The sequence below is a fragment of the Dipodomys spectabilis genome, unplaced genomic scaffold, assembly GCF_019054845.1.
Source record: "Dipodomys spectabilis isolate Male_0828 unplaced genomic scaffold, ASM1905484v1 ptg000115l, whole genome shotgun sequence".
In the NCBI taxonomy this organism is placed as follows: domain Eukaryota; kingdom Metazoa; phylum Chordata; class Mammalia; order Rodentia; family Heteromyidae; genus Dipodomys; species Dipodomys spectabilis.
This window is the reverse complement of record NW_024870792.1, coordinates 2,207,685-2,222,453: the sequence shown is the minus strand read 5'-3', so window position 1 is coordinate 2,222,453 and position 14,769 is coordinate 2,207,685. Positions and strand designations below refer to the sequence as shown.

At 40.2% G+C, this 14,769-nt stretch overlaps 1 protein-coding gene across 1 annotated transcript in view; it reads right to left on the bottom strand.

Moving 5' to 3' along the window:
• Positions 1-14,769, bottom strand: part of Hecw2 (HECT, C2 and WW domain containing E3 ubiquitin protein ligase 2) — a 215,097-nt gene that overhangs the window by 72,246 nt on the left and 128,082 nt on the right. The window contains exon 14 of the mRNA XM_042688309.1: positions 11,948-12,133. Coding sequence (XP_042544243.1) covers positions 11,948-12,133 — 186 coding nt within the window. The remainder of the gene's footprint in view (positions 1-11,947; positions 12,134-14,769) is intronic.

The following is a 14,769-nucleotide window of genomic DNA, read 5'->3' as shown; positions in this document are numbered from 1 at the left end:
TAACAGGTTGTATATTTAGGTCTGTTTTAAATCACTACTCCTTGTGGTAAATCATGCATGTAATCCCAGCAATCAGAGATAGAGGCAAAAAAATTCAAAGTTCAAGGTCAGCCTGGGCTACATAGTGAGATTTTGTCTCACAATAAAAACAACAAAACAAAATCATCTTCCCATTATGGAAAAAAATGTTTCTTCCTGTACATAATCAGAAAATGGAGCAAAATGATTTATAGATAGCACCCAAGTAAAAAGCATTTCCCTTCGTTATAAAGAAGAACCTTGAAGTAAAGCAATGAATGTTGTAATATCAAAACAGGAAAAAAAAAAGAACTATTCCCAAATCTGGGTGCCGGTGGCTCACATCTATAATCTTAGCTACTCAAGAGGCTGAGATCTGAGGACCGAGGTTCAAAGCCAGCCCTGGCAGGAAAGTCCGTGAGACTCTTATCTCCAATAAACCACTAGAAAACCGGAAGTGGCACTGTGGCTCAAGTTTGAAGAGCTCAGGGACACCGCCCAAGCTCAGAGTTCAAGCCCCACGACCGACCAAAAAAAAAAAAAAAAAAAAAGAACTATTCCCTGACCTTCCCATTAATATCTGATTTCCAGATACAAAGACTGACTAAATAGAGTTGTTTCCTCATCCCTAACATCTCCAGGGACATATCTTTTTTTCCTCCTCAAATTCAGCAAAATGTACCCCAATAATAAACACTACATAATCACTGGCTATCGGCTTCTGCCACACTTTGTCCATTATTTCTGACATAAAGTGTTTTTCCAAATGGACATGTTCAACACATAGTTTCCCATAATAGGTATTATAATGAAGCTTCTATCTTCTTTGTGTAGATTAAAATTAGCAAGATTTTACTATTAACAAATGCTGCTTTCGGGAAAACACAGAGTGCTAAGATATTGTTACCTGTATCTTCCACATAATTTCTCAGGAATGTTTTAAAGGGATGGGTGGCTATTAGAGGTACAATGATGCCCTGGTGATTATAAGGACAAATGGGTGTCTACATCTAGGTCAACTGTGATTTGCATGCAGTGTCATAGCCTAATTTGATGTTAACAGGCTTGTACAAATCTATTCTCTAAAGAATTGCATTGTAAATGCCTCCAGGGAAGGAACTATTTCTTATTCACCCTCAATAGATTGCAGGGCTGATTTGGGATGAGGCTAGGAGGACAGGGTGTAGCAAGTAATATTGCCAAAATTTGAATGCACTAACAGTTATTAAAGATCATGTTCTTTTATAAATACACACAAGTAGTTAAAGATTTTGAAAAAAAAAAGGATGTGTGTGTGTTGCAAAAAAGCTGGGAAATTAAAGACCATAGATCATAATAGGACATAAGGTCTTTAAAAATCCCATTGTAGGTATACATAAGACACCAGGTTAGACGCTACAAAGTGGGAGACAAAGAACTGTTTGAATGCTTGGAATCTGGAAAGAAAACAAGTGTGGGTCATGTGACTCTAAGCTTGCTTCCCCCACTTACTGCCCATGTCACCTTCGGTGAATTGTTTACATTTATTTCTCAAACCTCAGTTTCATTTCTGTAAAATGAAGATAATCATACATACCTATTTTAAAAAGAAGACTGGATGAGATGGTTCCTATAAATTTTGGAGCAGTACACATGCCATCTCTAATGTGAGCTATTATTATTATTATTATTATAGTTTTCATTTCAGAACCATTTCCCTAAGGACCACAATGATGTTTCCAAGAAAGAGAAAGAAAGGAAGAAAGAAAGAAGGAAAGAAAGAAAGAAAGAGAAAGGAAGGAAGGAAGGAAGGAAGGAAGGAAGGAAAGAGAAAGGAGGGAGGGAGGGAGGGAGGAAGGGAGGGAGGACTGATGGATGGGAGGGAGGGAGGAAGGGGCAAAGGAAGGAAGGACCAATGAATGTCAGCTCCTGAAGCTCTTTGCAGCTGAGTGGTAAATCATGGTGCTCTAGGAGGCTTCTTTACACCAGGCAGGCAGAGCCCTTCCTGTCCTTCATCTGTTCAGCTCCCTGAAACAAGGACATAGCAGCTGGAGCTCCAGCAGCCACACTGACATGAAAATGACAATTTGGGCAACAAGATGGAAGAAGCCAGGAGCTCTTGCAGTTTAATGAACCACCTAATACATCCTAGACTGCCCGCTTCTGAACTACTTCATGTAAGTAAATGGAATAGTCCACACCTCAGACAATATAGACAAATCAAATCCTAACAGGTGGCACTGAAGGCTCTATACTGCAGAGAAAACAATCTTTAAGATTCAAGTCAGGAACCACAACTGTACCTACCATCATTTCTACTTATTACATTCTTCCTGTGCTTCTTACACCTCCTGTGGTACTCTTGGTTTTAGAAAAGCACTTAAACAGCCACTCACAGTGCTTCTTTGCCTCCCTACTATTTCAACACTGAAAAGGCTGCTCTAGACCCAAGTCGGCACACGTGATGCCCTGTGTGAGGCTCACCATGAATATGGTCCAGGCTTAGCTGTGGGTGGGGAATAGGTGTGATTTGTATCCCATGAGGGGTTCAGTTTCAGAGACCACTGGAATGTGTGTATTGTTTACACATTCTTTTGAAGTCCCAAGTATTTGGGAGGAAGGTCTCCATTAAGACCTCCATCAGTCCCACAGGGCCAGAGCACTAACAAAACTGCACAGAGGACCAATTCGCCGGCATGTGTTCTGGCTCTGCCCTGAGCCCACTGTGTGATCTTGGCCAGGATTCCATAATGCTCTGCCTTCTCCAGGGACAAGAAGTTAATCAGGTCACTGCAAGTTGTGAAAAATGTGTTTTATTTTAATATGAAGAAGACCTGGATTTGATTCCCAGCCCAGCAATAAATAAATGAATAAAATAAATAACAATGGAGAGGAAGTATGAAAAAATTACTGGGAAGATTCTAAGCTTGCCGTTTCTATTTGTGAGGCACATATCAATTAAATAGATCAATTTCCCACAGGACATTCTAACTAGTTCAAGCTAGCAGGGATGTTGACCATACATACATACATATATATATATATATATATATATATATATATATGGTCACATTTTTATTGTAAAATTGTTGCTTTTGTTTTTAATGGCAGGTCAAATATTTTGATAGTCTTCTAATCCCAGTAAAGTAATGTAAAGTAATGCACATGAGCTAAGAGAATTCAATATTGTTCCAAGGCACTGAATCTCCATAACTAAATGAAAACAAAACAATTAAGATGGGCAATTAGACAATTTATAATACAAAAATAACCTTTCCCTTACAATTTACAAAATGTATTATTATTATAATATTTGATCTTTGATAACCTGCAATGCTGGCTGTATGAATCCAGCCATTTTAAAATTCAGAAACTATTTTCTAATTTGGGTCACTTTTATGTCACAATATTTGAATAGCTTGACATTTTTTATGGAGGTATCTAATATGTATTGTCTATTGTATAGAATATGCTGGGAATGCGGTCTTTATGAAAACATAATTATCTGAAAAAATAAGTCCTTTTCAGATTAGCTACTCTACTGGCAAAACAAATTTTGAACAACATAGCTTCCCTAGTATTCAGTTTCATTAAGGAAATTTGCTTAAGCTTTTCAGTGCTCTAACAACTCAAAAAAAAAATAGGAAGGAATGCAAATACACAAACTCCAATCTCATTTTAAAAACTTCTCTTCTTTCACAGCTTCGGGGCAAAGTTGCAGTCGGGAAATAAGGGTATGGTTGGAGCCAAGTGGTATCTTAGTGAAGCCAAACAAAATACATTTCTTTCTTTACACAAGCCTTTCTTTTTTTAACTCCTATTATTTTAACAAAAGAAACAGCCATCAGTATTTAATGAAGAAATACCAACCTCAGGCTCAACAAATCTAAGGGAAAGAAGTCTGAAATTGTTTCCAGTGAACAGTTTGCCAAGGCCGGAATACATACTAAAAGGCCTCCCAAAGTAAAACGAAAAGTGCTTGTGGCTCTGCTACAGGAAGACAGAACCTTAGGTTTCCTTTCTTTCTCATTCTCCAACACATCATTAGGGAAGATTAAGAATGGCACTACCTAAATCAACTATGGAGAAGAGGCATTATCAAGGATTTTGAAAATAATATATATTTGTAAACTCAACGCAAGTCATGAGGATGACTGTTACAAAAGAAAAGGCAAAGGTCCTCTCCATTCTTGGACAAGTTCTTCCAGATTCCATGAATCTGGCATTTTGCTCAGAAAAACATCCATAAAACCAAGATCTGTTCTAGTCACTCATTCCAAAAGGTGAACTGCCCCAGAAAGATACCCATCTTTTGTCCTTTGGTCCAGTGTATATTTATTTGTGGGTTATCTTTCGATCTGAAGTATTTACTTGTTAAAAACAGAAAAGAGATCTTCCAAAACAACATGCTAGCTATAAATCTGGAGTTTCATTCTATCTTCACATCTATTACTATATAACTTGAGGTCATTAAAACAAGTCACCGCCTCCCAGAGTTATTCATGGTTTCCAAGAAATTCCAGAGATGTTCCACAAAATAGTGAATGCAATCAAATACATTAAAAAAAAAAAAACCAACTTTTTCAAAGTGGAGTGCTAATCTTGCTAAAGGATTTTTTCTTTTTTTTTTTTGCTCAAGACCTCCAAGTATTGAGTTGCATTTTACTCACTGAACTCAATAGAGCTTAACCCGGTAAGTAATGGCCTGGGGCTTCATGTAAGGAGAAACCAGCGCCCTCACCAGGGTAACTGCTATAAGGGCAAGATGGGTCTGACAGGACAAAGTTGTTTTGTTTGTTTGCTTGTTTGTTTTACTACTTCAATTTAGGCATGTGCAAGGGTAAGATATCCTGTGTTAATAAGACAGCAAAAGGCAAAAAGGAAATGGAGGAGGGTATTCCATATTAGGAATGGAAAACTAAGCATTGGATAACAATTTTCCTAAACATTAAATCAAATATTCTCTTTATGTAAATGACAAATTGTACACGAGATGTATTTCTCAATATTTGTGTCACCCTACACTACAGCACCCATTGATTTCACTGCACTGATAATGAGTCACTTGAAATCTACTTATATATAACCATCATTGCTTTCCCACTTCTTTCTTTCACTTTGGGTGTTTTTCCTGTCCCTTCCTATATTCTTTCTTCCATAAATGCATGTAATAAAAATTCTACTCATCATGGAAGGCTTAGCTCAAATATTATTACTATGAAAAGTTTCCAGAAACAATCCACACTGAAACCCTTGCATAACCTTCCATAGTGCTGTCACATACAGTAATCCAAAGGACAGGCTTCTAAGGTTAAAGAGAAATGTCTAGGGAAGGAAGGACTTGTGGCCTTGCTCAGGAAGTGCATGGCTCTGTGCAAATGTATGGGACTGATTTTAGTTCCAGTTCTGAGTTATTTAATTTCCAGGAATATTTTTTAAGAACCTGCTTTCATGAGCATGGCTGATGGGAAAGACGAAATCATCGGAGACAGGGATCACTGATGCAGCAAAGGAACAAATCTGCCGCATCAATAATAGCACCTAAGGTAGAGAAACAGAGTGGTCTAATTGTTATATGCAGGTTGAAAAAAGAAGCAAGAAAACATTCCAGATCAGAGTTGGAGGTATAGTTGAAGCAATTGAGCATCTACCTAGCAAGTTTAAGGCCCCAAGTTCAAACCCTAGTACTGCCAAAAATATTAAAAACAGGAAAAAGAAAGCAAACATTCCAGGCAGGTCAGACTGCCACGTACTGGTCAAGAACAACATGCACAACTGGAAGAAAGAACTGTTGGAACACGGAGAAAGCCATTCTGTTGGACCACCATGGTGAAGGGACATAAGGTCCTTAAGAAGAGGAAAGGGACAGTGACATTAAGCCTACAGACTAAGCTGGATGCTAGTGGCTCATGCCTCTAATTCTAGCTACTCTGGAAGCTGAAAGCTAAGGATCACAATTTGAAGCCAGCATAGTCAGAAAAGTCCAGGAGACTCCTATCTCCAATTAGCATACAAAAAGCTAGACATGGAGCTGTGTTCAAGTGCACTACCCTTGAGCGAAGAAGCCAAGTGAGAATGCCAGGCCCTGAGTTCAAACCCTAGTACTAGCACATGTGACTGCATGTGCATGCATGCACACACACACACTCCACACACACACACACACACATCCACACACAAACCCTTGGAAATTATGAATAAATTGCTACCATTTTCATAAAATCTCAAATAAATGTAACTCACTACTTACTGTTTTTGCATGCTCTTGATACATATATGTATATACTACTGCTCTTCCTGCCTAGTCAAATCAACATTTTGTCCAGTAAGGTAGCAGTAACCAAATGAAGAGTTTTCATCCTACTCTTTGGGCTTAGTGAGCCATATGTTCTTCTTTATTTTGAAAACACTTTTTAATCCATATCTTTTTGTGCCCAGATTAAATGATCAACTTCTAAAGGTCTATGGATGTTTATGAACATGTCAGAAAATGGTCCCAATCATCCAAAACTTCATAAGTAATAACTCAGTTAATGATTTGTGATTATTATCATCTTAGTTATTATTATTCTTTCATTTGTAATCCTACTATGATATAATTTAATAATATGACAGCTCTAGGAATGGTATAGGACAGCTACAAACTTTCACACTAAAGAAGCTAAGGTTCCTGGAATTCATAGCAATAAATGATGAGTATACATATCCTGACCCTGTATTAGCATAACTTTCTAAAATATGTCAAGCAACAATGGCAAAACTAAAATGAAACACACGCATGTGTATAACATGCATGCATGCATACACATATACACACAGAGCATCATTCTAAGGCCAAATTACATTTGGCTTTTTGTACTACTTTCTCCCCCCCTCTCTAGATATGTTATCTCCATGAGTATTCAGTAATGATTAAACTCAGCCAAGAACCACAGGCATTTTATTTTATTTTATTTTATTTTATTTTTTATTTTTGGCGGTTGTGGGGCTTGAACTCTGGGCCTGAGTGCTGTCCCTCAGCTCTTCAGCTCAAGGCGAGCGCTCTACCACTTGAGCTACAGCACCACTTCCGGTTTTCTGGTGGTTTATTGGAGATAGGAGTCTCACGGTCTTTCCTGCCGGGGCTGGCTTTGAACCGCAATCCTCAGATCTCAGCCTCCTGAGTAGCTAGGATTACAGGCGTGAGCCACCAGCGCCCGGCTACCACAGGCATTTTAAATAAGTCACATTTTAACAAATAAGTCACTACTGAAGCATATTTCTTGCATCAATAGTAAAATGCCTATGTCAATACTTTATTCAGATCCTAAATTGCTATCAATTTTCAGAAAGTGTGAAAAAGTTTATGAACTGTTTCAATAATAAAAAATATTCTGCCTTTTTGTGTACTTAATTTTAAAATGAGGCAAGTCAAAAATGTGTGTCCTGTAATTATATGCCACAGATACACATGGTGATCACACATTCTCAAAAGGGAAATTCTACATCCTATGTTTAAAGTGGTTGACTTGCCAGTCTCAACATCACAAAAGCAAAATGATTAAAACTAAGGTAAGAGGCTGGGAATGAGGCTTAGTGGTAGAGTGCTTGCCTAGCATGAATGAAGCCCTGGGTTCGATTCCTCTGCACCACATAAATAGAAAAAGCCAGAAGGGGTGCTGTGGCTCAAGTGGTAGAATACTAACCTTGAGCAAAAGGAGCTCAGGGACAACACTCAGGCCCCAAGTTCAAGCCAAGTTCAGGACTGGCAAAAAAAAAAAAAAAAAAGAACTAAAGTAATGGAACAAAATACTACTAAGAGGAATACTACAACAGAATTGTGCACGAGACACTCTCCATAGTAACTGAAAGCAGAAAGAAAGCCTTATACTACAGGCTATTGGTGCATGGGCCCACCCCAGGGGAGGGTTTTAGGAAGTGGGGATTTGGGAGGGAATTAGGTAAGGGGAGGAACCCTCAAGAGCATTCTCAGTTGTTCCGTAAAGAGGTTCTGGAGAGCTTTCTTCCCTCCACCCTTTATGAGCCGTCTGGGAGGAATAGGGCCATCAGTATACAGCAGATCTTCTGGTACCTTCATCTTGAACTTCTCAATCTCCAGAATGGTGAGAAATAAATTTCTGTTGTTCAAAAGTCTCATTGTGTACATTTTGGTATAATGTCCCAAACAGAACCAAAGGACTGTATAACTGGCATCAAATCCAGTTTGTAATATATCAGTTAGCCTTAAAGGAATGGTCAAAGACACGTTCAACATCTTTGGTCATAAAAGAAATGCAAATCATATCAACATAGAGATTCCACCTGACTCCAGTTAGAAGGGCCATTGTCAAGAAAACTAACAATAACAGATGCTGGTAGAAATGTGGCCAAAAGAGAATGCTACTACACTGTTGGTGGGAATGTAAACTTGTCCAACCATCCTGGAAAGCAGTGTAGAGGTTTCTCTAAAGTGAACTTTATTGTTTATGGTAATATCATAGGCCCTAGCATAAGGCTTCGATGGCACTAGGGAACAAAGTCATCTGTGTGTTGCTGACCACATATCTTCTGTTAGAAAAACTTGTGATAAGAAGACCTCTATGTGTTACTGAGCTTTGAAGAACACAAGTATTCCTAGCAAGTGACTCTCTTTTGAAATGTTCAAGTGTCGCTCATTTGCAAAAGCAATTTCTTCCAATGGAGTACAGGGATTAGAAGTCACAATCCTGGAGAGTTTGAATCTTGAGTCCTTCACTTGCTAGTTAATATATACATTACTTCACACCACTAACTTTCAGGGAAACATAGATTTTGATGTCTGCCTCATAAATTACCATGACAAATAAATAAAATTATCACCGGGAAAGTACCTACCACAGTGCCTAGCACATGATATAAATTTAATAAATGTAGCTATAGCATATCACCATCATCATCAGCTTTTCTGGTAACTTGATATTCTGTCTTCAATCTTTAATTAATAACCAATTGTGTGTGTGTGTGTGTGTGTGTGTGTGTGTGTGTGTGTAATGTGCGTACCCATCCTGGAGCTTGAACTTAGGGTCTGAGTGTTGTCCCTATGTTTTTGAGCTCAGGGTTAGCATTCTACCACTTGGTTCCACATCTTCGTTTCTGGCTTTCTGGTGGTTAATTGGAGAAGAGAGTCGCACAGACTTTCCTGCCTGAACTGGCTTTGAACAACCATCCTCAGATCTCAGCCTCCTGAATAGCTATGATTTAAAGCGTGAGCCACTAGTAACCAACTATTAATGGCTAATTTTATGGGATTTCCCCCCTCCCATCTTTCTGTTAAGTTACTCAAACACATCTGTACCTACAACTCCCCGAGCATACGGGTTCTATAATCTTGTAAAATCTCATCTAATTTAACGTTTTTGGCCTCAAGCCATTATTTAAGAAAAGGAAAAAATCTTCCTCCAAATTGAAGACACCTGAGTGCAGTACAAACAACCAGTCCCTCTCCAAACACAGAAAGCGAAAGTCCAGGGCAACATCTGCATTGAGAGGCCAAATATGGATCTACTTGTAGTAAGAACACAGGAGGAGAAAGAAAGGGACTGGGGAGAGAGTCTGGAAGCTATTTGCTTTGTCCAAAGTGAAAATTTCTGAATAACCAAGAAACCACAGGCGGCAAGTTTCATTCATTAGTCTGTTTTGAGAACAATCAATGTGAAAGTGCTAGGGTAGAATAGACAATTTTAAAAAAAGAAAGAGAAAAAATGAAAGAGAGATATCTACTAGGGTAGTGAATAGGAACTAGTATCTTGAGACAGGTGAGAATGGCTGCCATGGTTACAGCAGAAACAAAATTATGCGGGAGTTCAAGAAAAAGGTCCGGAGAGCAGAGAGCAACTCATTTACCAGGCTGCCCTCAGACAGTATGTCTGAAAGTCACTGCCAACGTCCTCAAGCGTGGCAGGGATCTCTTCAACAGGCTCTCACAGAACCCTGCCAAACAAGCATTACGTGTGCACCATAATTTCTAGAACACACTCACTTACCCTGCTGAGCTGCAGGGTGAGAACATAGATTCTCTGGAGCTGGACTGCTGGGTTCAAATCCAGTTTATCACTTCCTCAGTGGGGGCTCTGATCAACCCATTTCAGCATTCTTCCAAATGCTGAAGTGAACTCAGTATCCACAGTGCCACAGTCTCCCCTGGTGTCTCTGCTTCTATCTTCCTCGTCCTGCCCTCTCTGTCATTCCCTCAACTCTGATTTAGCACCATTCTACCGGTGTGACCCAGCCACAGGTCCATTCTCTTTCATCAGTTCTAAACTGCATGCTCATCACTTCTGACCTCACATCTGAGAACTAGAAATGTATTTGAAAAGATCTACAGAAATGCAGTCAGTTGTAATAAAGAGAGCTTGTGGGCTCCTCCCATGCACTAAAATCCATGTACTCTGTAACAACCATTTGGATTGTGAATAGGCCCTCTGTGCGAAGCTGGATTTTGTAAAGTGTATCTTGGGGGAAAGTAGCATTTATTACTTTAAATGTCCTATTTGCCTGGAGTACTCTCCCTTGACTTTACTCTCCTGCTTACCTAGAGGCTCATCTGTGAAGCCTTCCCCAACCATCCCATATAAGATAACATTCTTCAGTCTCATCTCTCTGTAGACCTTGCCCATGCTTTACTTTCTTTTTTTTTTCTTTTGTTATTGGTCATCAGTCTTGAACTCTGGGCCTGGGCACTGTCCTTCAGCTCTTCAGCTCAAGGCGAGAGCTCTACCACTTGAGTCACAGCACCACTTCCAATTTTCTAGTGGTTTATTGGAGATAAGAGTCTCACAGACTTTCCTGTCCGGGCTGGAATTGAACCACAATCCTCAGATCTCAGCCACCTGAGTAGCTAGGATTACAGGCGTGAGCCACCGGCACTCGGCCCATGCTTTACTTTCTATCATAGCATTGATCATGTTATGAATTTATTTACTTTTCTCTTATCTCTTTCCAGACTATGATAGTTGATGAAGTATTTGTCTTAGCTGCTTTGTATAGATATTCAATGAAGAGCTGTTGAACAAATGACCCCAGGATTGCTAGATATTTTCAATATCATGTCATTTGAACTGTCCCTTCCTTGTAAGTTACACTTTCCAGACTTTTTATAGGTAGAGAAAATGAGGTTAGTAATATAATACGCGGAACGCATGATGTCAGAATTAAGAGATGGCCTAGGTCAGAGAAAGACTCAGTATCTGCTTCAGTGATGTTGAAAAAGTCACTAAGCCCTTCTGGGCCCTTGGGTTCATACTTTCCAAGATGGAAGACACCCAGTACTGCATTATCAAGTTGTGCTGAGGAACTTCTCTTAAAAATAATTCAACCAGTTCATAGCTTGGAGTCAGTGCCATACAATATTAGAGAAAAATAAAATCCTAGCTAAGTATAATCACTTCCTGGTTATAGCTCAGCTTTCTGGTTTACCTGTCTACAAAGGAAGTACAGATGTCATTTCTCTGACCTGGGCCAGAAACACTTACCTATTTCTCTTTATAAATTAATTAATCAGAGTTGTTTAAGGTGCAAACAAAACCAGGGTTCTGAACCAACAAGACTGAGGCTCAAACCCGGATGGTGTCTTATGAAATGGCTTGTTCACTGACTCTCTAAACAATCTCTAAGCACTCGAAGCACACTCTCTAAACAAAACCACAGCCTTTAATCAAATATCCACAAGCCAAACTATGGCACTTGGGAGAGGAAACTTCTCATCTGTGGGAAATGGTAGGAGATGACAGGTAAAAGAATATCCAGGAAAATCTCATCTCTTCATGTCACATGCTACTTCAGAATAATGCCACAGGGTTTTTAGTGGCAAACGACCTGTCTGTGCAGATACAGTTGAACAAGGAGATGGAATGTTTGCCTTCACAAAGGCTCCTGGCCCTCACTAGAAAAACAGCCAAGCAACCACAGTCTTTCAGCAGCTTCTTCCTGTTACCTTGCCCTGATGATCATGCTTCATCTCCCAACCCCGAGGCAGCTCCAGCTGTTTGTTTGCAAACATGTTGAGGAATCCTACGAGGTCTCGGTTATGCTGGTAGCGTTCAAAGTGGTGGGTATCCCGCCGGACTTTGGTGATCATGTGCTTCAAACATGTGTTGTTTGTAAACATGCGGTAGGCACTCTGGAGAAAAGGATAGAGAGGCAATGTTAACCAACCTTATACACAGTGGGTATACAAACACCTCTGGTCAGGACACAAAATACTTGCATAGACTTCCACGTCACTCCACACACACACAGCAGCAGCAGAGTGAAGGTTCTGGAACAAAATAACATACAAAGATGATAGAAAGTAGGGCACACTTCCCTGCTCGAAGTCTCATCTTCTAAAGAACAAGAATGCGGTGGCATCTCATTCCACATAGGACATTAGGTTCTACAGCTGGCTTTTGCAAATATATGCATGATCAAAATGATACCGTGTTGGACAGGACCTGCCTGTCACCTGCCAGTATGCAAGGACACAGTCCATCCTTCCTCCAGCATTGGACCGGTCAGTGGTTTTAAGGGCAACTGTAAATGATGCAGTGGCTACGCTGTATAAGAAAAAAAAAGTTTGCCTTCTATTCAAATGTCAGAAGTATGTGTAATGAGGTGAGTTGCTCTCACTGACAGACACATTCAGTTGAGATCGCCTGAGGCTGAGATTTTCAGCTCACATCTTCCTAGAGGCAAAATAAACTCCTTGGGTGGAGAACTGCCTGGACTGAATCTCTTACTACTACTTTCCCCCCCTTTTCTCCTCTCTCTCTCTCTGTCTCTCTCTCTCTCCTGCTCTCGCTCTCTAGAGCATGTCTAAAATGCAAGTCTAATAAAATGCCACTCTACCACCGCACAAAAACCGGTTTTGTTAATAACTCTACAGGCTCGGACTCTATGATATCTATAGAAGACTATAATAATTGATTTCAAGTTATGAGTTGCCCACTCCTCAGTTATCCAATAAGTATTCATTACATGATACCATGTGCTAGGCAACAGAAAAGGATTACTGTATGGGATCTATTTCTTGAATCATCGAAGGTATGATACCCATGAAATTTACTGGACTATGATGATCCATCTTGGAATTGTAGGGACACTAAACAAAATCTGGATGCTTCTATGCTTTATTTCATGGATTCTCTTATTTCTTGCAGTACAAGGCTGCCAAAAGCAAACCCCAAAGACATAAGTTTTTTTGGAAATCCTCTCAATTTAATAAACATTTTTGTCATTTTTAAAAAAAATACTGCATTAGTTAGTAGGGAAAAAAGTAAATCTGAGAACATTCTTTCCAGGGTCACTCAAGATGTGTTTCATTCAGCTCAAAGCATTTATTTCCCATGTGAATCCTCTTCTTGGACAAGAACACAGCCACAGGCAATGCTGGAAATGGAGTTGCTAACCAGCCTGGGTCCTCTAGGGACACCGGGATCAGAGAATTAGCCCAAGCCACTGACATTTGTTGGTTGGTATTATTGATGTATAAGGTAAATAATTCTGATTCATTTGCCATCAACACATACTAGTTGCTTTGCATTCTAATATTTGCAATCTATCAAAACATAGAAGAGAGAAAGGAGGAAAGAGAAAAGAAAGAAGGAGGACAGAGCAGGGGAGGGAGTTAGGAATGTGAGAAAAGGAGGGGAGGAGTGAGGGAGGGGGAATGAAAGAGGGGGGAGGAAAGGCAAAAAGGAGGTAGAGAATCAGGGAGAGAGTACAGGAGAGAGACAGGAAGCCAAGCGGTGGGGGAGAATGGATGGAGGGAGGGAAGGAAGGAAGGAAGGAAGAAAGGAAGGAAGGAAGGAAGGAAGGAAGGAAGGAAGGGAGGGAGGGAGGGAGGGAGGGAGGGAGGGAGGGAGGAAGGGAGGAAGGGAGGAAGGGAAGGCGGGAGGGAGGGAGGGAGAGAGGGAGCGAAAGTTTTCAGGAGGAAGGGTTTTCAGCTCCCTTCAGCTCTTAGTTCCTTAGTAGATCTGAGTATCAAATACTCTGGGGTCGTATTTCAAGCTGCCAGCCTAAATCAGAGGAGGTTTTGCTGACTGTGAGCAGTTGTGTGGTTCAGAGCACTGCGTACTGCCAAAGCAGCCAGAAGCTCTGGGCAATTAAGGAGCTTGAGAGGCTGGGAAAGTGGGAAACTGAGGAGACTATTACAAGACATTGGAAGCTATTGGAAGCAAGCATTAGCAAACACTTCGGCCTATGGCTGACCCTGACTTGGAGAGCTAAATAGAATAACTATCTGTTTTTGTATTAGTCTCTGAGTTCCTCATATATTTTTACATAAGCTGTGGTAAGCCCAGAGGCCTGAGACCGTATTAGCTTGTGTGGCGATGGCAATGAGCTTTTGAGTCTTACTCCTCAATAAGTTCTCTTTGGGAACAAAGGATTGTGGGATGATTCTGCTGGATGAATCATTACCTTAACTACTGTTCTAAATGGGTTCCACTTGGCCCCTCTACTTCTCTTTCCTCCAAAGAAAAGAAGCAAATTGGCTGCATGATGATTCCTACCCAGAGCAGCAGAAATGCTTTAGTCTGCTGAACAGAAGACCCAGAACTCCACTAGAGCCAAAAGTCATGGCAGTTAGGAGAAGGAAGCCGCCATTGCTTCAGGCCTGAATTAATTCCCTGTGCTGGGACAGCTTGTAAGCAAGCATGAGAATCTCAATCTTAAGATTGGTTGTAGAATTAATTGTATCTTGTCATCATCATCTTCTCCACTCACTGAGATGTATAACATAATGCCAAGTTCAACCGATCCCCATGCAAAGCATCT